The sequence below is a fragment of the Falco punctatus genome, assembly GCF_963210335.1.
Source record: "Falco punctatus genome assembly, chromosome: 2".
In the NCBI taxonomy this organism is placed as follows: domain Eukaryota; kingdom Metazoa; phylum Chordata; class Aves; order Falconiformes; family Falconidae; genus Falco; species Falco punctatus.
Window position 1 is genome coordinate 24,651,440 of NC_137581.1, and position 22,962 is coordinate 24,674,401.

General features: G+C 42.5%; 1 protein-coding gene across 1 annotated transcript in view; it reads left to right on the forward strand.

The window, feature by feature from the left end:
- RXFP2 (relaxin family peptide receptor 2) overlaps nucleotides 1-22,962 on the forward strand; it is a gene marked incomplete at its 5' end in the record, with an annotated part of 76,856 nt that overhangs the window by 26,603 nt on the left and 27,291 nt on the right. Inside the window, 1 exon segment of the mRNA XM_080376087.1 lies at nucleotides 1-19,620. Coding sequence (XP_080232213.1) covers nucleotides 1-168 — 168 coding nt within the window. The 3' untranslated portion in view covers nucleotides 169-19,620.

Consider the following 22,962-nt stretch of genomic DNA (forward strand, 5'->3'; position numbering starts at 1 on the left):
CTCTATACTCTCACAACTAGTTTCTTTAAGGACAAGTTGAAGCAGTCACAGGACAGTCATTGCAGGAGGCCAATTTTAAAACATGACAACAAATCTTTGGCCACTTCAGTCATATGGGTAGATGATCCCTGCACCCATAGCTCTTCATTTTTAAAAAATAACTCCTGAGAAGAGTACAACTTTTATTTACCGATCTATAAGTGTTTTTTTCTCAGCAAGATAACAGAAATGGGACCTAACTGCCTTACAGATGCATTAATCTCTTTGAGATTCTTGTGTAGGCTCTTTTTGGCCATTACTGACTCTGTATTCATCTTCCTGGAAAATAAAATCACAACTGTTGAATTCATCAGGGGATATTTGTGTTGCATATTAAAACACAGGCAGACTGTGCACTGAGGCTAAAAATGACAATAATTTTCTACTATTCATCCCCCTTCCCCAGAGAGTCAGTGTAGCTGTGCTTGCTAGCTATAGTTTTCATATATATATTGATGGAAAAGACCTTTGTCTCATTTGGTCTGTACTACCAATTTCAATATAAATCCTTGTGAAGAGGTGTTTCTTCTAGGGTTGGAAGTCCTTGGTGGGAGAAGGCTAGAACATTCTATTCAATATGTAAATCTATATTAATCTTTTAAGATTTAAGTAATATGTGAGCTCTGCAGAGTGATGAATGTCTCTTTGTGCACATAAAGTCACTACTCAAAACTGCAAGACCTGAGCAATGTTATTACAATATTTTTAAGGTACTAAAAGTCAAGTGAAACTTCCTGTGTAAGCAACAGAGCCCAGACTGAAATAAAAATTAAATAATGAAGCTCTCAGAACAACCCTTGAAAGCAGTCAATTCAGTTTTCATTGCATCAGGTTTTATGAAGCACAGGCATCCAGGCAGCATAGGTAAGCACATGCTTGGGGGAGCATTTATGGGACTGAGGTACTTGCAAGGAAGAACAAGTCCCTGTTATTAGATATGTTTTCATAACCACCTTAGCTATATTTTGACTTCATTGCATATGAGCTGCCTACCCATTATACATAGAAGAATCAAGCTCTTAGAGAAAGAGTAAAGCAAAACTTTCAGCAAATTTTTGCTTTTTTGAAAATATTTAATAAAGCTAGCTCCAGAAAGCATTTTAGAAGCTCCAGTTCATAAATCCTTATGAATTGTTGTCAGATAGAAGGGGTTTGGAGTAATGAGGAAGATACAGAAAGGGAGGAGAACACTCAAGTGTATGGGTACATCACTGAAAATAGGGAACCTGAAGAGTTAACATTTCTCAGCTGAGGTGACAAGACTGAGTATGTGCTTCAGGCCCACCCAGACTGTGAAATACGATGGATAGATTTGAACCACCGTGAAAGCAGGAAGTCAAGTCCAATAATAATGTCGTTGTACTGTGGGCAACGAGCCCAGCTGTGAGGTTTTGACCCAAGTATTCACACAGCACAGGCTTCAGCTTGGGGTTAAGCTTGAAGAAATCTTGATTTCTAGTTAGGTATCAGAAGATGCTCTCAGTTAGTGACCCGGTCAACCTGCTTTCAGTACTGACCAACCCACTGCGTGCCTTAATTTGATAGACACTGTCCTGCTTGGCCTGAACAGTGCCTGGAGCCTCCTGGGTTCAGCATGTGCCTGGTGATGGCAGAGCAGGAGTCCAGGGGCAGAGGGGCTAGGCAGGGGAACCAGCACCTTGCTGGTTCATGTAAAAGGTTTCTCTGCCCATAGCTGTGGAGGTGAAGTAGGTTCCGGCTGTTGCAGGTGCTATAGAAAGTGCCCTTCCTCAGACACAGCAGAACTTTGGATACACCCAGGCTATGACGATGGATGGACATGCCAGGGAAGGAGCAAAGTAGCCCCACTGCTGGTACTGCAGAAGGGGTGATCGCATGCTGGGGCAGAAGTCAGCGGGCAGCAGCCCAGCAAGGCTGCTTTGTCACCTAAAATACATGTGGCTGCAAACAGCTGCCAGCTACCCATTGTCCAGCTGTCATGTGGCTGCCCTTCAGAGCCCTGGAGAGGCAATTTCCTCCTGTGCACTCCCTCCTGGCATACCAGCTGCTGCACCTCTGTAGCAACCCATGTGCATTGCATCAGCTAAACTGCGGGGACAGGAGGGGAAATTGGTCTTGAATACACTTCTTTGGGCATTTCCCTAGGATAATGTAGACAAAATTTGTCATGTTTTCCTCTCCTTGACAAAATCTTAACTTAAAGTGGTCCTTTCTCTTGAACTTTGGGATAAAGTAGAACCTGATCTTTCTACAGCCTTGACTGTTCACCCAAATTTGGTGGAAAAAGACAGAATACCAATTACATTCATTGGTAATCTGTTCCAACAGATTATTATTTAAAGTATGTCATTTATTAAAATAAATTAATGCAAGTTGGTCTTTTCTAGGTTTTCACTAGCAGTAATTGAATTGCCTATGAATTTAAAAGAAGAAAAAAGCTTTTCTTTTTCTGACTAAAATGTCTCAAACATCTAAGTCTCATTGTTAATCTTTAAAAGTTATTTGCTTTTTGCAACACTGCTACTCTTTTTGTCCTATAAGTTGTAAACCTTGATGGCCCTGTCCTCCTCTGATAAAAAATGAAAGACAAATGGATAAAAAGCAAAAAAGGAGGAATTACACAGAATGAGAGATTACAGAATCACAGAACCACAGAAAAACTGAGGTTGGAAGGCACTTCTGGAGATCATCGAGTCCAACATATGAGCTAAAGCTGGATGAGCTAAAGCAGGTCCTCCAGCATCAGGTCCATCTTGGTTTTGAATATGTCCCCAGGATGCAGAGTCCACAACATCTCTGGGTTGCTTTTTCCAGTGCTTGACCACTGTACAGTAAAGAATATTTTTTCTTACATTTAAACAGAATTTCCTGTATTTAAACTTGTGTCCATGGTCTCTTGTCTTGTCATCAGGCACCATGGAGAAAAGTCTGGTTGTCTTCTTTATCACTCCCCAACAGGTGTTTTACACATGCTGGTAAGAACCTCCCTGAGCCTCCTCTTCTCCAGGCTAAACAGTCCCAGCTCCCTCAGATTCTCTTTGTATGTCAGATGTTGTAATCCCTGAAAAATTTTCATGGACGTCTTCCTTGGTCACAGTTCAGTATGTACATGGCTCTCTTCTGCTGGGGAGCCCAGACATGGACCCAGCACACCAGATGTGTCTCACTAGGGCTGAGCAGAGAGGAATGATCACCTCCTTTGACCTGCTGGAAACCTTCCTAATGCAGCCCAGGAAGCTTTGGTTTTCTTCATTACAAAGGCACATTGCTAGCTCATGGTTGGTTTGTTCTCCACCAGGAGCCCCAAGTCCTCCAGAGCTGCCTTCCAGCTGGTGGGTCCCCAGCATGTACTGTTGCATAGGGTGATTCCTCCCCAGGGGCAGGGCTTGGCTGGTCCATCAACCCCTCTGCAAAATCTGTCCCATTGTCCAGGTCATTAATGAAGATGTCAAAACAGTGTTGGGTCCAGTGTTGACCCCTGGAGTACTTAGCTAGTGACTAGCCTCCAGCTGGACTGTGTGCCTCTCAGCCCGGCAGCTCAGTTTTCAGTCTGCCTTACAGTCCATTTATATAGTTCATATTTCAACAGTTTGTCTCAGGGACATTATGGGAGACAGTGTCATCCACTTCTCTCCCTTCATCAACCAAGGCAGTCATTGTAGAAAGCTATTAAGTTGGTTAAATACGATTTTCCTTTCATAGAAACGTGCTGACTGCTCCCAGTCATCTATTTGTCCTTCATATATGTTTGGAAATGGTTTCCAGGATTATTTGCTCCACTTTCCCAAGGATCAAGGTGAAGCTGACTGACCTGTGGTTCCCTGGATCCTCTTTCTTGACCTTCCTGAACATAGAAGTGTAATTTTCTTTCTTCCAGTCCTCACAAATGTCCCTTCATATGACCTGATACATTTTCTTAGCATATAAGATACTGGGAGCTTAAAAAGATTCGTGGATTTTTTTCCCCTTTTATGACTGTAATTCTTCATAAACATTTCCATGGCTATTTGCCTAATTTTTAATTAAAAAAAAGAAAAATATGATCAGAACAAACAGCTGTGCTTAAACAAATATAGTCACCCACCATGAAGAACTAAAAGAGCTGTCTTTGTACTGCGTTAAACATCTTTACTCTGTTGTTATGGGATGTCTTTAACAAGCAAATGGGCTTTACAACATAATTTTTTGACAGAACACAGTGGTGAATAAAATAATTTCTTGTCCCTCAGAGCTACTATGTGATCAATGACAAATGAAACACAGGAGCAGGAACTGAAGGTGAATAGTGAAAATCCCAAGTGCAGCTCAATTGTCTGCAATGCAGGGAAGTTTTTTTTAAGGTTATTATGAGCCCGACAGCAGAAAAGAACATTCCCATGTACCTTTTATCAGTGAATGACTGATTAACAAACACTTCAGCCTTGGAAATCCTAACAGGAGATAACTCTAACACAAAGCCAGATCTTTTAAATGGTAATTTTCTATATTATCTCTCTACTTGACAGAAAAGATAAAATGGGTCAGACAGGACTGGCTGCAGTGATACTAAACTATGTTCAGAGGATGATGTATTTTAAAACAGGGGTTTAAAACTCTTGCAGAAACCCATTTTATTCAGCATTGTCAATGTTTAGTGTTTTACAATAAGTATGTGCCCTTAGGATAGTTCTAAAATACTGTGCATTATTCATTGTTTGTCCAGGATAAAAAAACTTTGTTTTCCTACCCTGAACAAAGGTTGTTCAGGAGGCACACTGTAATATCAACAAAGGTCCCCTCGGGACAACACATGAATAATGGAACAGAAAGTAAAGTTAGCACCTTCCTGTCTGCATAAATGTATAAAAAGTACTTCACTGTGATAGATGATGGTGATGGTGGACTGAATGTGAACTACATCTCTGCATTCAAGCACACAGATGCCTTAAATCAATTATGTATCAAAAGAGAGCTTCTTAATTCTAAAAAAAGGCTGCACCAAACCATATTCATGGCTTGGGCTGCCTTCTCCTATTATTCTACTGTTCAGAAATCAATAATATCAACAGTTTCTGAAAGGTCAAACAAGACGATGTGTTCATTGATATAAGTAGTACTTCAATGTTATCCATTCTGCAGCCTGAAAATGTAACAAAAACAAAGCACTGTAATACCCATCACATGTAAGGTAAAATGCTGCAATGCTGGTTGTGCACACTAGTTGAAAATTAATTTTTAACCTAATGTCTTTGTTTATAATTTGACTCTCGCTAATAAAAGCAAAGGTGCAAGTACTGCAAGTATCTCCTATATGACATCTCTCCTTCTTTGAAAAGGTGAGCAAACCCCAAAAACATTCTGGGAATTTTGCCTGCACCTAAAAACAGTTTCAGGTATTGCAACCAGCCCTGCACTTCCTGAAGCACAGCGTAATTGTAACGCTCCTAATGACACTATTTCATCACCTATCGCAAGACAAGCCAGAAAACAAAAATTAAAGAGTTTATTGTGAAGAAAGAAGATGCTCTTATCTTTCAAGTTTTGTTATCCTTTTTTTATGCTCCCTGCTATTTGCTCTTTTCTTCATCTGCATTTTATTCCCGCATTATTTTTCAGCTCTGCTTTGTGTGCACCGATAATAACATCTTGTAACTGAATGAAATGCTGCTTTTTAGAAGCTGACATTTTAGTTACTTTTGCTTTGTTTCTGCTACCACACACAGAATGGGCAAGAGGATGACAATGGAGGAATTGGAGAGTAAATAATCTCGTTTGTAAAGGTTCACCAAGCAGCACCACACAAAGGAATTAACAAAATGTTCATGGCAGCTCTTTAGTTCTTTAATCACTTATCTAATGTCAGAGATTTTCACTGCAAAGGAAAATGTATCTCAAGAAAGGAGTTAACTTGTACTAGAGATATTTTTGCCCTTTGTGATAGCATTATTAAAAATAACAGCAGTCCTTGGATTTTATTTCCACTCAACAATTAATGTCTCTCATACACTCCCAGAGACCACACCTCTAAGGCTGTTTCAAGGATCTCCATGCCGACTGCCCTAAGCAAATCTACCATATACTCCTTGAGAGGCCCTCTGGCACTAAAAATGTGCCACCAGGGTTTGTGGCATCCGTAACAAGTCCTGCTGACCTTGGCCCTTAATTCATACTTCCCCCATCACACCCTGGAATGCTACCATACAGCTCTAGGTAAGGAGCTGCTCCTGCTGCAGCCTCTCAGCACACACATCGATCCCAGCAGTCCCCATGTGACATATCCATGAAACTGGGAAAAGGGAGAGAGAGGAGATCTGGGTGCTTCAAACAGCTCCAGCCACTGGACAAAGCACCAGCTGTCATTCTGCAGTGCCAGATGCACAGAATAACTGAGGAGTCAGTCATGCCACCAAAACTGACAGCAGTCACAGTTTTAGGGCCAAGTGTTTCCTAATGCTTTGGGAGCATGGCTGAGGGCTACTCAAGGTAGTCAACGGGAGTAAACAGGCAGTTTATTCATTAGGGAAGTGGTATAAGTAGTGTAACAAGACTGCAGACACAGCCTGTAAGGCTTTAATGTCTTTATACCAATCAGCAGCAGTTGGTCATGCAGCAAGGAAGCTCACAGTGTACCTATTTAAAGAGTAGCAGGGCTGTGACTATAGCATGGCATCCTGAAGGACCTCCAGGGTTCAAGGTAGCTTTGCTACACCTGACCTCTCCCCACAGGACTGTGCTAGCCAGAAAAAATTCTGCTACCCAGGGACTACTTGCTGTCTTGCTTTTCAACACAGGCAGTACTAAACCTAAACTGTTGGAGGCATTTGGATTATGAACAATATCAAGAGACAAGAGGAAACTAAACTGTATGCAGGCAGTGATGTTGATAATAGTATATATATAGATAGACCAGTATACAATTAAAGTGTAAAAGAGTTATTGAACACTGCACTTACCAGTATCTATTGTGATGTCAAAAAAAGCATTAATGCCATAAATCTTACAAATGACTCATATATAACCACTCAGAATCCAACTCTCTTTTAACTCTAACAGCTAGTGAGGGGATTACATTAGGGTAAAGCGCTCTTCACCAGATCATGCAAATGTTTTCTGACACTTCTTTCTATTACAGAATACTCATTCAAAGGGAAGGAGTCCCTCAGCTTCACCTTTGGATACTGGATGATCCCTGATGAGATGGAGTTCCCCAGATGAATAGGATGAGGTGGGACCAGGGCTCTTCACCTGTGAAAGCCCATGAGAAATCTAAAGGGGATTAAAGACCTAAAAGTGTGGCTCTTTATGGCACATAGCAGAAGTGTTTTAACTGAAATATCTGTGGCATTTCTGTAACCATTTCCCATCCTTGAATTAGTTGTGCACCTTGGGTAAGAAAACAGACAAATAAGAAAATGTCCTTCTATTGCTGACTACAGTAAAACTGGCCCTCAGCTCTCAGGGGTTCCTCAGCTCCACTCAGCAGAGATGTTATCCCAGCACAGGAATATCCAAACACAGGAGCTGAGATCATGCATTGAATGATATCCATTGCTTCATACCTACCGAGGAGTTTGCAGTCTTGTTTGCGGGTATAAAACTCCACTGCTCTGATATCCTGGAGCCTTTTAACACCACTTGTATACATCAGCTTTGGGCACACAGAGAAGATGGTAAAGAATTTAGGTCCACTGCCTGAGATTCAGCCCTAGCTCTGTGAGTGCTGGAGCTCTGTAACCAAGTAGAACTGCTGGAATGGTTTTACTGATCCTTCTTCACACACACAGAGTCAAATCATCTCATCAACACACAGCTGCAGCAGATGGGCTGTGCCATCAGAAGAACATGTCCTGGAGGAACAGGTTTGGCCGAGATGGTTTCCTGGACCATGCCTCCACTTCTATGTGCTGAAATGCAGTTTCCCCCTCTTGCCCCCCGCCTGGTGCTAAGCCAGGTTTTCTTGCAGGGCTGGCTCTTGCTGATATCACTACCCTGGTTCAGCTCACTGAATAAACAGAGAAAAACCAGCATTGCTGCAAAGGAGAGGTCAGGAACCAGCAACTGGTGATGAGGCAAAGTGTGGTGCCACTTCTAGTGGCTCACAATATTTGTATCGGCTTAAACTCATTAAAAATGAGACCACCTGTGGAGACTCAGGTAATGCTCCTTGGAGCTGCACTAACACAAGTTTCATTATTTTCTTTGCTTACTGTTTGCAAGTAAGGGAGAAAGGAGGGTCACAGGCAAAAGTTTCTCTTCCCCTCAAACCAATGCTAACAAGTAGCTCAAAAAGCATGAAAAAAAAAGAGATACATTTAATATGAAAATACTAAAAATATTTTTTTCTCCATGTTACTCTTCATCTGTAGATCTGAAAACCATTACTAATGACTTTTTTAACACAAAACATTTGCTTTTTTTTTTAATTCAAGTATTCCTCTGCTATATCACAATTAGAACTAAGTATTCATACAAGATCCCTGGAAACAGACTGAGAAACATTTTCTTTCATCATGTAAACCTAGTGAAATGCAAACAGTGAATAAGCAGCCATGTATAAAGAAGGTTACTTTCAGTATAAATATTTCAAGATTGTATTAGTAACAGTCAGCAGAGAATTTTTATAAACCATGAGGTTTTATTGACAATGCCTGTTTGAAAGCAGATATGTATTATAGTGTGTATTGTGCATCAATATTCATAATTACATTTTATAATGAAGAGACAGCTAACAGAATCCTCCAAAAGGCAGGTTTATACTCCTGGCTTCTACTAAAGCACAAATCATTGAATGGGCAGTTCAGCTTAGAAACCTTAAAATAAAAGTAATTAATAGATTTAAGATGTTTTTAAAAGCATATTGGCTTCCTTTCAAAACAGCACAGAAAGCTGCATCTTATGACATTACTTTTATGTGTTAATTTAGTAAGTGTATGGAAGCCTTTGGTTTTTCTTAGATTACATTCAGCTTTTGAGAAATCATGGAATTATTTGTGAGGCCACCATGAGCAAGCAGTTATTTTCCTCCTAATTTATTAAACAATGAATCAAGGCAATTTTAAAAATTTTGTTTTCAAACCCATGTCCTCAGTCATTGTGGGTGGGCAGATCAAGCTCTTTAGAGAAGTGGACTCAGAACTGGGTCAGGACATTTTGTGAGCCAGCATCTTGGTATCTCAAAGAAATACTGCTCATGGCTTCAGAAAGCAGAAATCCAAAAGAAATAAAATGGGAAAAACATTAGTTTGTGTCATTAGTAGCATTTCCACAAATACTTAAACTATAAATATGCTGAAAGTTATGGTGTCCCTAGTAAACAAGTTTATAATCTAACATAAAAAGACTTTTTGTCTTAGCATTCTGGGATATAAAAAACTCCATACACTGGTAAATTTAGCTACCTAGGCTTCAGCTTTGAACTACCTAGACTTCCTGGCACCACCAAAGGGATTGAAAACCCTTTAGAATTGACTCATCCTTGATCTTACTGAGTGTGCTAAATTGAGCATATTTATGTTTGGACCTTTTAGACCCAGACCTTGCTCTCAGTATACATAAAATGCCAGATTTTTATAATGCCAAGACCCTCAAACCACATATGAAATGTGTTTGCCCAAGGTTCTCCTGCAGTCAGGAAGATTTATGAATAACAGAGAGCAGTATATCTCTTAATTACTGATCCACTCAAAGCATCACACCTATTTCACAGGTTTTTAGTGCCCAGAAATACTTCGTTGCATGACATGTTTGTATGCTGCCTTCAGTTTTAAAAAGCAAGTACAGAAAACCTATATTCATATTTTCAACCTGAGCTCTGAAATACCCCTTCAGTTGGTCAAAGTGCTCACCTTCGCTTTTTGGTAGCAACAAAAAGCCGAACCAATTCCATGAAAATGTATTATGCAACAAGGCTGGGGCCTGGCAATCTGTATGGAGGCCAAGTGACAGGTACCTGCAAACAAACTCAGACAGAAAGCAGCCTGCCAAACACTTGGGCTGGCATAGGAATTGGTATCCATGACTTTGTTAATCCAGCAGTGACCATATGAAATCTGACTAAATATACACCTTAACTGGCTCCTTTAGGGAATGTGGTCCTGCACAGATTATACTAACTGCTCATTAAATCCATGGCCCACAACATATTTTGGCCCTGAGCTCTACAGAGCTAAAGGCAACAGTGCCGTACTCTTCCAGTCGTGAATTTTGGTTGTTATACAAGCAGCTACCTTTATCATGATTTACTAAACTGGAAGGTCTTGCTCTCATTGCTTCCCTGCTCTTCTTTCTCTGCCTCTCTTCAGTGTCCACCTATGTGGCCCTGCTTCTTTTGTATTAGCTCTGGCATTTGTCCAATCTTTTTGGGAGCCAATTCAAATTGTTAACCAACCAGAAAATTACTCCTTTTTTGGTGGACTAGCTTTCTATCAGGTTGGTGAATTAAATGAGCTTGTGCAGAGTTCAGTGAGTACCAAATCTGTCATAAGGTTAAATAAGAGAAATATGCAACCAGGAGTTTGGAGAGGAGAAAAATGGCGGATAAAGGAGAGTTTTCTTCCTTTTGGCAGCAGCAAACCATTAGATCTGTCCACCCTGAATGTAAAACCAAGTGTCAGTCTCAATGAATTCTGCTTCTTAATCCTTTGAGACAGGGACTAGATGCACTTGCAAATGCCTGTGATGGCTCTACTACAATCAGGCTCCTCTGGATACCCCAAAATTGATTCCAAATTTCTACTAGAAATGGAGAATTATATTAACGGAGTGATAACTAGGTTGTCAAATGAACATGAATACAAGGTGGTACAACCTAGCCAGTTCTTGAAAGAATACCATAACACAAAACCAATGGATCAAAAATTGTAATAATATAATTATTACTGACAGCAGAAGCATTTGTCCTTATCATTAAGACAGAGGGCATAAACTGGTGATTAAATTATATGTTTATATAGGAAGATTATTGTACCTTAACTACTATATAAATTTATGTATTAATTCTGCACTTGCTCATATTGCTGAATATCTGAAATGATGTTTCTGAAATTCATAAAATTACTCTGAATTTCCAGTCATACAAACTAAATCTTAACCTGGATTTAAATACTTGATTCTTAAGGGCTTAGCTCTGGACCAAAAACTAAATTCAACAAAATTCCTTGTGTTAAAGATTGAGACCCTTCCCTCCCCACACTTATTTTCATCAAGCTTTATTTCATCAAGACATTAAACTAGTATTTACTTAAAAAGAGGATGGCAGCAGACTTCAATGGAACCTCTATAGGCTTCTGAGCAAGCTCCCACTAAAATTAAACCCAAAATGTGCGTTAGGACTTCTAAAGCCTGGAAATGTGTACCAGGGGAATTCTGCCAAGCAAGTCCTTGCCAGAAAGGGGGAAACTCAGCTGTCTAAACATAGGTGTGCAGTGCCACTTGAGAAGTCTGAGTATGGTCTCTGAGAGAGCAGGTATCCCCACAGGTCCCTGCCCATACCTCTCAACCCTACGCAGATGTCTTCGCTCCCCCACAGCTTCTCAAAGGGCACCAGACGTCTGTGCTGAGGCAGCTGAATCCCACCCAGAGTGTCTACTGTGCAATTAAGGACAACTTCAAACTCTTCTTTAAGGAGGCTCTGGAATGAAAAAAGTAACTATTGTTAAGTATTAATTTTATCCCATGAACAAAACGTTCAAGGAATTCCTTTAAAGGAAGCTGCCCTACTTCCTTTTTTTTAAAAAAACGCACCACTTTAATTCTAGCTACTCATACTCGTGTGTTTTTGGGTTTGTATTTTCTGTCAATAGCCCTGAAAACTATGACTCCTACGACAAAGACTGTATTGCATAAGAAAACAGAGCCTTTGATAATAACCAGTTTCAATTTAGGATAGTGACACACTAAGCATTTATGTGAAATGAGCATAAACAACATAGAGCATGAGATTATTACAGCCCTGTGCATCGTATGGTGACTTCAGGTATAGAATTAAATGACATCAGGAAGGCAGCCTACAAACTTCTGCTGCAAGTTTGGGTCTGAAGGAAGAAGAAACAGGTGTTTGTGACAATTTCTAAGTCTAGAGGCCCAGGAAGTGTATGCAATCTTGCCTACCGTTCCCTGCTCATGAAGGCTAACACATTGCCTGTCGATTTGCACTGCTTCATCCTTGCACTTCCAATCACTAGCACACACTTATCAAAGGTGCTGTTTTATACTGAAAGGTACTGTGTAAGGGAATAATTCCTTAACACCAGAGGGATGTAGAGGAACAGAAGGCAGTAGGACAGAGGGGGCAGTAGAATTAATTTTCCACCCACATAAACAAGAAACAAAGGCTATAGCAGTTGCTGAAGCAGACTGCATCAGGCCTTCACCTTCCTCCCAGCCCAGAGGACTCCAGAGTGCAAAGAAGGATCTGGTGTTGCGGCTCACCACCAGTGTGGTTAGAGAAACAGGCTGAAAATACACAGGGTCGTGCCTGTGCATGTGTACGTACATGTGCCCATGACATATGCAACCAACAGATTTTGAAGAAATCAGGGTCTAGGGCTGAAGTCTGACTGCTTTATGCTACTTTTCCAACTTTTGCCTGTTTGTCCAACTGATTTATTGGGATAAGTGTTTTGCCCTGAGGTGAAAAGCCTCTCCTTTTTCTTCACTATTTAGTACATTGGCAAAACAGTTTCATCATTCATAATAAATAGAAAAAAATGTAAGCAAAGGGACAGCTGCTTATGTCACCAGGATTCTAAGTACAGACATGAAAGCAGGGTCTAAGTATATCTATTTTCTTTCTGGAGTTTCTAGAAATGTGATGATGTTTCAGGCACCAAAGGGAACTAGTTTTACATGAGCAGCACGCACACACAGAGCCACTCTTCCTCACATAGCCCTTACCTCAGCATGTTACCTCAGTCCCATATTTTCTACTAAGATCACCAATTCATTAAAGGTCTCACCTCCCACTTCAGCAAAACGCAGTTTCCATGGCTGTAACACCTATGAAAACCAAGCAGTATATGCTGTGAAATGTGAGAAAGGTCTCTTATTTGCTGTTAGACTCATTATGCAGTAATATCCAGTCATCCCTCACTCTGTTAAGACAGTAGAATATTTGATATGGGACACAGCAACAGTCAAAGATATCAGCTGTTCCTAAGAGTTTCAAAGAGCCCATGTTTTAACACACACTAGGCTTATTACCACTCTTGACAGAGTCTCTAGGTGAGCATGAGAAATCCTAGTTCTAAAATTAGGGTCTCTGTTGTCTCCAAAGGCTTAACAAGTAAAAACCATGCTGTATTCATGTGTCATTACCTTGGTCATGCTGCTACACACAAATCCAAGCAAGCAGGACTAAAGTTAGATTCCCATATGTCTTGTTCAAGGCACAGCTATGTCATTCACCAGTGCAGATCAGGGAAACAGCATACAGATGAAGCTGGTGTAGTACCTACTTAGCGAGTAACATCATCATCTTTAGGCTTTGTGACACGTTCTAACAGTGGGAATATAGTTCCTGTTAAACAACTGTATTTTATTAAGGCTTATTTCCCAATCAACTACGACCCTATTCACAGTTGCTCTGAATCAAATCATGCTATTAGAGAAGTTCCTTGTGCAGTGTCATAAAACGTCACCTTTTTGCACCCTTTGCACTGGTAAAAATGACAAGAAAGGCAAGAAGCCACAGAGAACTGTACTGCATGCTCGAGTCCTTTATAGAGGACAAACAGTTGCAGTTTTATTTATTTAGACTGTGGCAAGCAATTTCTACCTTTTGGTTCCCCTATTATCAGATGCCAGCTGAGTTTGTGGATGGCATCTGAAGGATGGTGAATGTAACTCAAGACAGTGCCTCTCTTCACGAACTAATGAAGGCTGTCACCAAAATGCATTTACTCCGTTACTCCCCAAAAGACCAACCCCCATGTGGCATGTTTTGCTGGCAGTGTTTTGAAGTCATCAAACACACACCCCTGTCAAAGTCAGCTCCACAATCACCTCCATTCAATCCATCCACACTTGGCCCAGCTAACAAAAAGCAGCAAAGATCAGTTCACAAATCTGATGATTTAGTAGTTGTCAAAGTTCTGCCTGAAATCTCACCGTTGGAATAAGAGATTTCTGGACTAAAGACTCTGCACATGAAATGCAAATTTTTAAAAGGTAAGATCTGTTGCAGTCACTGGAAATAATTGCGACTGTAGTTAAGAATGTCATTTCCATGCACCTCCATGATCCTGGCCTGCAGTGAATGCAAACAGGATTTCCTTGGATCATCTTAAAAAAAAAAAAAAAAAGGGGGCAAGCTCTGCCTAACATAAAATGAGGCAATTTTAGATATTCACACTTTATTTAATAGTTCTCAACATCAGGAGAGAAAGTAAGTGTCAGCTCTTAGCCATAACAACTTCTCGCTGCTAATGTAGCATTTCTTAACACAGGAAAAGGAGTTTGCAAAATCACATATTTGACAGAACTTGTCACAACTGAGCAAAAAAAGTTGACCGTTGGGTATTATCAAAGTGCAAGTAAATGTAGTGCAACAGCTGAAGAGTGCTTGTTGGCTGTGTATGTTGAAAAAGTAGGGAAGAATCAAGCAGAAAGGTGCATAATGCTGTCTCCCTGTCATTGCATCATACCATTTGAATTTGATAGTTTTGCAATTTTCTGAAGGTTTCCCTTGTCCTTCATTGCTGGTAGGCCATTAACTGCAGAAGTGGGAAGAAGCAGAAAAGTTGGGGACTTAAAGCCATGTCAGCTGCTGTGAGTTGCTCTCTCTGCCAAAAGACACTAACAATATTCTGCTCTTAGGTGTACTAAAATGCCCTATCTAGGAAAATCATTTGTTATTCATTTCATCAAACTGATAAATTATCAGTTGCAACTGAATAATTTTTCCAGACACTCATTTCAAGCATGTTTCCTTGGAAACAGAAACAAGAAACCAAAAGAACCCAAACTGCCATAGTATATCATTCTCTTTTTGTCATGATACAAAATTTCTTCCCATTAAAAAAAATTTTCACATTGTGCTATAAAATTTCTGTTATGTGTGGCTTCCAAATATCTGCTAGGTCATCCAAATAGGCATTTTTAAAGCCAAAAGATGCAGAGATAAAATGTTAAAAAGAAACCTCAACTTCCTATTCTAAAATATTCTGAGCTTTATGGAGAGATTCCAGACAAATTGTGTGATCTTTAACAGTGTGCAAGCCACTTTATTAAATGATAGCCCAGCTCCCAGCCAGCATGCATACCTTGTGAGTAATCATTTCAGACTGGAAACTGAAACTTCAGTGTCCATGTAAGAGCACAGTTATTCTAATTTGCTTGCAAAAGACTTAAGTATCATTACTTACTATTATGAAGAGTTGCCAATATCATTAGATAAACAACAGAAAATAAGGCCAAAAGAGTTCAAATGCTCCATTCCCTTCCTCGTCCGTGCAGTGACCTTTCCTGCACAGATTCCAGTTCAATATTTCCTCCACATCAGCTTGTCTCCTGAAGTGTTCTTCAGCTTTCTACTTCACACCCTTTTGTCCTGGTCCCCACATTCAGCCACCCAATCATTTTTCCCGGTATCCCCCCATAATACCTTCTTCTTTACCTTCCTTCATTGTTTCTTCTTCAATCCATTTTTATTCCTCTTCTTCCCCTGTACACTCTTTCTTAGCCCACCTGTCTCCCTTCATCTTCCCTGTCACTCCAATCTCTTTCCAAACCAGCCTTCTGTTCCCGTTTCCTCACTTTCAACACTCTTCCTGCTCTTCAACACTTTCCCTTAATTTCACTCACTTTCTTTCATGAAGTGTATACATCAGCACCCTATAGTCCTTCATCACTACACATTCCTTCAACATCATGTTCCTGTAATTCACCCTTTCTCCTTCAGTTTAGATTGCTCTTCCCTCCTAGCAGCTTTTTCTAGCAAGGTTTAACAAATCACTGCATACATTACCTAATAGCTGAAGTGCTAAAATAATCACCTCTCACTGCTCTGTATTCATAAAAAGACCTGATCGTGTTCTATGGGTAGGATGGCAAAAAAAATCACCTGGATGATGCCCATCTGCATTTCAGGAATGAGATTTCCTAAATAAGTGAACAATGAAAATAACAATACCTGAAATAAGATCATCCTAAGCCCACCTGAAATCATTCTAACACAAAAAAAGTGCTACACTCATGAACACCCAGCTATATCTTTCCAAAATCTTTTAAAACATTCTTGGTGTGAAAATCTCATGGCAGGGGGGCACTTGAGTGGCTCACAGGTAATGCTGGCCCTTTTCCAGTCACTGCCTAACACATCGCAACGGGATATCCAACTCCCTACTTGTGTCCGCTCCTGCTATTTGTCAAACATGGCACACAGGGCCACAGGACACAACGGGTTTCACTCTCTGCTTAATGAAGTCAAGTATTTCAGAGAGTAATACACAAAAAAAGCATTATGATGGTATAGCCCCCACCTTCCACACCCAAAGGACAGGTAGGATAGAGTTGCCTTCTACAGGAAACCACTGGTTCTCAAAACCAGTTTCTGCAAACATTAGAAAAACAGATTTATTCTCATCTATGGCTTTTAAGAGCTATCCTAGCTAAATGCATTTACAAATGTAGCTGCCCTGAGGACAAAGGGGCACACCCAATCCTTTCTAAGTCACAATTTCCCTTCTACTCTTTTTTCCCCCCAAAGCGTAGAAATTTTGTCCCAGCATGCACAATCACAATCAGTGCTGTAGTGGCTCAGCTGCATTGGTTAGTGTACTCTAGGGAATCAGCCAAGATTTAACATCTTGCCCACACCACTCACTCTCGGAGATGATTATTCTGTGTATAACCTTTAAATTTTTAGATCCCAGTGGCTTTTGAAGCTGTATGTGTAGAGATTTAATTGGGCTTTTCATGCAACCTTACACCCCCACAAAATTCCAAGATGCTTTCCAAAAGCTTAGTCTCAATCTGCAAGATTGCACAGCTTGCAAAGACATTGGTAGGTGCTAGAGCTAATGATGCTTTTCCTGTATCTCCTCAGAATACCCTTCTGTTTCTGCTAATTATACCTTATCTTCACTAATTAATTGTTATAAAGGTCAAAATGAAGATGCTGATGTTCCTAATAAAATAATCCCCAAGATACAGGTCTGGGGAGATGAGATGGCTTCAGACCAAAACAAACAATCGACTGCCCATGCGGAGTAGAGGGATGCAATGAGGACCACCATAAAGCTGGTTAATTGCAAAAAGGGAACAGAAAACACAAACCTATAGTAAGGGGAACACTGGTTCTCAGGGGTAAGTATCATGCAGTTTTCCTAGAGAACGTCAAAGACGAGATTTTAGGGAAGGCCAAAGCACTGAACTAGCAACAGTGTAGAAAACACTCTTACCTCCTCACTCTGAAAATTCTGACATCGACCCAAAATATTTAAGAGCTTGCACTGCAGAACACAGAACAGCACTTAAAGGCAAGTGAGGGTCTATTACCCCTCTCCCCTAATGGGTCTGCGCTGCCTGGCAGTAATGTGCAGCACAGATGGTGCATGGATGACGTATAGACAACAATACCTTCTTTTTCATCAGCCTCTGACACCCTGTTATATACATCCTTGTTGGATAAAGAATTCCCATTCATAATTACTCTCTGAGATCCAAGAGTTTAAATTTCAAAACTAATTGCTATGAGTTACATAAATACATGTTTTCTGTCACACAATAATTTAGTTGCCACAGAGGTGTGTAACTGTAATATCGCATGTGGTTCATAATGGATGACAAAACTAATGTGAGTCATATATGGTCCGGTTTTAGCCTGGAATCAATCCTAAACTATGTGGGGCTTACGTGATTATGTTGTTACTCTGTTGTTACATCTGTCAGCCTTTATATGCTGAGCATGATGTTGTATGGTATGGAATAGATCCCCAGGAGTTGAACACATTTTGAAGCCTTTGCCAGTTTGACAGGTCAAGTGGAGAACTGGGATACGAGTCTTAAAGACAGTACATTCTTTGAAATTCCATGAGAATTCAGAGAGAAGCAGAAGAGACACCCCAGTTAGTCTCTCCACTAATAAATGTCACCACTAATTTCACAGTTTTACTTGAGCCTCTTATTAATTTGGAAAGATTAATGACATGTCTCTTGACCAGTGGTTCCACACATGGATGCCAGCCCAGCATACACACAGGAGGAAAAAAACTACAGGTGACTTTGGCAGGAGGGAAAGATGCAGAAGAGTTAGTGGATGGGTACGGGGAGGAAGAACATCCCTCCCTAGGAAACAGCTACGCTGTTTAAGGGACCGTCCTACTTTCAGCTGGGATAGTTAACAGTGTGCTTCTTGTAGGAAAGAGATACCAAGCTGCTTTTACAAGCCAGTTTTCCTGAAGGCGAGTAGCAGCTGGTATGTATCTTACTTGGTGTCTTACAGCCGACAAACTTTTTATTTCCCGGTGCAGCACATCCACCCTTGTAAGAACAACCTTCTCACGATTTGCCCGCACTCCTAGCGGTATTATTCAATAATTTTAAAAACGATCTAAAAGAGCACGAATGGGTTTAAGTCTTTCATGGCTGACTCCTTTCACACATTACTGTCAGCTGCGGATTCACCGCAGCCTGAACCCCCACCTCTGACCGGCTCCTCGCAGCGCCAGCGGCCCCCGCAGCGCCGCCCGCCGGCGCCCCCCGGCAGCGGAACGCGGCTCCCGCTCCCTTCCAACAGCGCCCGGCGCTCGCTGCACCTTCTGGCCCACCCTTCTCGTTCGTTTAGGACCCGCACCCCAACCAGGATTTCAGCTGAAGACCGCCCTGCTGTCAAGTGCTACCGGCGCTGCCCGTCTCCCCGACTCCCCCCGACGGCGCACCCTTTCACACTCCATCTGTCCGCTCCGCGCACCCAGCACCTGCCCCCCCGAGCGGGGCTCTCTGGCCCGGGACGCGCTGCCCGTCCCGGCGGGGAGCGGCCCTGGGATCGTGTGACACGGTGCGCCGAGGCCATCTCCAAGCGCCCGCCGTAGCCGAGGGAACGGCCCGCGGCCGCTCCCGCCGCTGGCAGCCGGGCTCCACAGCCGGGGCCCGCCTCGCCGGCTGCGCCCCCGCCCCACAGCGCGGAGGCCTCTGGGCCCGCCTCCCCACCGAGCGGCGGGACACCGGCCGGCTCTCCCGGGGCTGCCTCGCTCTCCTGCCACCGTGCCCGGTCGCTCCCGCTTTCCCCGAGGGGCCGAGCGCGGCCGCCATGCCCGGCTCACACCCGGCGCAGCCCAGCCCACCGCCCCCTTCGCCGCTCCGGGCGTCCCGGCGGGGAGGAGCCGCCCGCCCCGCGCCGCGCAGGCACCTCCGGGCGGGGCGGCGCGGTCTCGCCGCTGACTGGGAGAACCAGGGCCGCCTCCGCCTTCCCCCTGCCCCGCTCCCCCCGCGGCGGCGGCGGCAGGACCCAGGTGAGAGCGGGGCGGTGCCATGCGCCGCTGAGGGAGGGCCCGGCCGGTCGCGGCGGCGGCGGCTGGCGGTCACGAAGGAGGGGTCGGGCGGAGGGAGGCCGGGCTCAACTTGACAGGAGGGAGGGAGCGAGCGAGGGAAGGAGGCGCCGGTGGCTGCGCTCGCCGGGCGCGGGTGAGTGAGCGAGCGAGCGGGCGGGCGGGCGGCGGCCGGCGTGAGGAGGGAAGCGGGCGGCTGAGGCGAGGCGCGGCCCCGGCGGATGGCGGGCAGCTGGAGCGGGAAGGCGGCGCTCGGCCGCGCCCCGGTTAACGAGGAGAGGCGGGGACACCGGGCGATCCCCGGCTCCGCGCCGAGGGCTTGCGGCGTCGGCTCTTCCCTCGCGGCCCGGAAGAAAGTTTCGGGGATGCCGGTGAGGTGGGGGCTCCCCCTTTTCCCCTCAGCCGCCCGCCCGCGCCCCTTCGCCCGCTCCACAGAGCCCGGTCGCCAGCCGGCGGCCGCCCGCCGTGCCGCCGCCTTCGCTCCGCGCCCGATCGGAGACAAAGCCGCCGCCCCACCTGCCGCCCCGGCCCCTCTGCCGCCTGGGGCAGCCCCGCGGCGCGGAGGGGCCCGGGCCCGGCTGTCCGGCCGGTGGCGGCTGTGTGGAGGGATAGCGGCCCGCTGAACGGCAGCGAACTTATTTTTAGCTGTGCCTCTCAGCTCAATGCATCTTAAAAATAGCACGGTTCTTACTGAAGGAGTGGGAAAGAAAGTGGTTCGGGAGGCCTCGTGGTGCTTGGTTGGTTCTTTAAAAAAAAACCAAACCCACCCGTTTTTCTAGAGAAAAAGCTTTGTTTCAGTGATACAGGCAACTGTGGGACGGTTAATACCCACAGGTGCTTTCAGTGTCTGTTCATTAAGGTCGCCCCTGGAGCACGTGAACAAAGGTACTCACGGCTTTGTCCTCCGCAGTGTGTTCTCGGCAGGGGATGTGAGATCTAATGCACACCGGACTCGTGCAGTACTTTTTATAGGGTGACTCGAGCTTTTTTTGGTCAGTTTCCTTAATTTTCTGCCCTGACACTTCTCTCTGGAATGCCCGCAACATGTGGGTGATGCAGGTTGAAAGAGTGCTAATGGGCTGCAAGGATCAGCGTTGTTTATTATTTAATCTTCTGCTTTTGTTTTAGCTACTGTATCTCAGCTGATTCTGGTGACAGAACCACCATAAAATAAACGGGTCTTATTGTGCCAAGTGTGTAATACTACATAATTTGTACCAAGGATCTCATCATGATTGCTTACAAAGGAGAATTCTGACTTTTGTTTTAAAACCACTACAAATACATGGGAGACTTGTGTAAATGAAAAGGGAAAAGTGTTATCTCCAACAGGGAAAGGGATTTTAAGAAAAAAGTTTAAAATTGTAGAGTATTTTAGATTGGAAAGGACCTCTGCATGTCATCTAGTCCTGTACCCGCACTCAGAGCAGATGCAGTTCGATAAGGTTGCTCAGACCTTGCCCAGGTGAATTTTGAGCATCTCCAAGGACAGAGGTTCCACAGTCCCTGTGGCTGTGGTGGTGCCAGTTTCTGACCACTTTTGTGGTGTGTGTTTGTTTTTTTTTCCTTAATCTAATACCAATTTCCTGTGTTGCAATTTGTTTTTGTTTCCTCTTATCCTGCCACTGTGCACCTTGCATCCATACACAGGTGTTGGTAGTCATGTGCATCTGTAGTTCTCGAAGCTAGTAGAAACCACATTAGTGTTTTGGACTAAAGGGCTGATTGTTTCATGACAACGTTCTAAGTATAATTGCTAGAGATTTTTCTCATAAATTGGAAATTTATTTTTCCCAAGCATTTGCTTAACATTTCCTATTTGAATGTGGATAATAGCAGATTGGCATATTAGTTTAAAATACATAAACACCTTATGAAGACTATTTGTTGTTTTCTTTTTTTATATCAAATAAATATCTCAAATAATTTGCCCACCTCTGCTTGTCATTGGCCTTGTGTTCCTTAAACTGAATTTGAGACAGTTTGCTCTTAACTTTTGCTAGAGTCCTTTCACCATTAATAGTGTCATGTAGTCTCTTGGAATGACAGAGTCTAGTCACTTTAATAGAAGGAAAGCTTTTTGGCTTTAATCTTGAAATTGATATTCCTTGGGAAGGGATGTGCCTTGAACAATACCGTACAACGTGTTATTACTGGGAAGTTGCCTTTGTACTGTATAGGCATTGTTTAATGCTCTGGAGAGGCTCTGGCTAATATTTATGATGCTGTTGATGTGGTAAATGATGTGGGCACCTTTTTTTGTTCAGGAGGAAAAAAAAGTGGTTTTACATTGTGCAGAATAAAAAAATCTTCATGTTCTTCATTGTGACACATGACTGCCAAAATTACCCGTTTCTTAATTTGCATAAATTCTTGGGTGTTGTTGGTAATATTTTAAAAACAGGAGAATATATTTGTAATGTGATTTGTAGCATGTCACTTCTGGATGTGTCTGGGTAGAATTTCAAAACATTAGTATGATGCTGCTTAAAAGCAATGCTTCTGACTAACTCATGCTTTCCATTAAAGCCATATCAAATTATTTATTAGAAGTAATTTGAAGGCTGGCTGCACTGAATTTGATGATATTTGGAATAGTTCGATAAATAATTTAACTTACTTTTGCAGATAGCATCTGCCATTTTATAGTAATGGGAACACCTGACAGTTACGCTCATTGGCTTGTATTAATTGTAGTATGTTTCCACTCGGGAAGAAATCAAATGTATGGGTTTGTTTTGGGTTTTGGTGTGTGTGGTTTTTTTTAATTATTATTATTATTTTATTTAGTCCTGTAATGCCTATGTGAGTCTTAGATATTCTTGACATGTATAAATCTCTTCTGCAGGCTCACTGAACTCTAGATGATATATTTGAGATTTTAAGTTTTACCACTGCTAATATTTTGGGGATTTTAAGATATTTTCTGTTTCCAAAGTGGACCTCTTTGATTATGCTTTTCCCAGTCTGTATTAGTCTCCTTTTAGCATGTTGTTATGGTAAAATTAATAAACTAACACATTACATTTCCATAAAGTAAAACTTTTTTGGGGGTGTGTGTGTATAAAGGCTTTATTTGATTTGACAGTATTTGAGAATGATTTGCTTTGTTGATGAAACAGTTTATCTTGGACTGCTAAGATCAAAATCTTGGAAGGGGAGTTTATCTTATGTCTGCAAACAGACCAAGATAGCAGTCATTCATATAATAAATTTCAGTCTGAATTTGGAGAAGAACATAACACTGGGAATGCACTTGTTCGACTCATGAATGGTTTGCTTATTGTAGTGTGTACAGAAAGGCTGCCACTAGCTTTAATATTACTGTTGTAGGACAGAATTTAATCATGCAGCTCATATGCTTTCAATTTTATGGCCTGGAGGACTGAGTGTTGGAATGACTGTGCTAAATTAAACCTGGGGTCTGTGAAAATGACTAATACCAGATGCCTTAGTAGGAATTTTAAGAACAAATGTG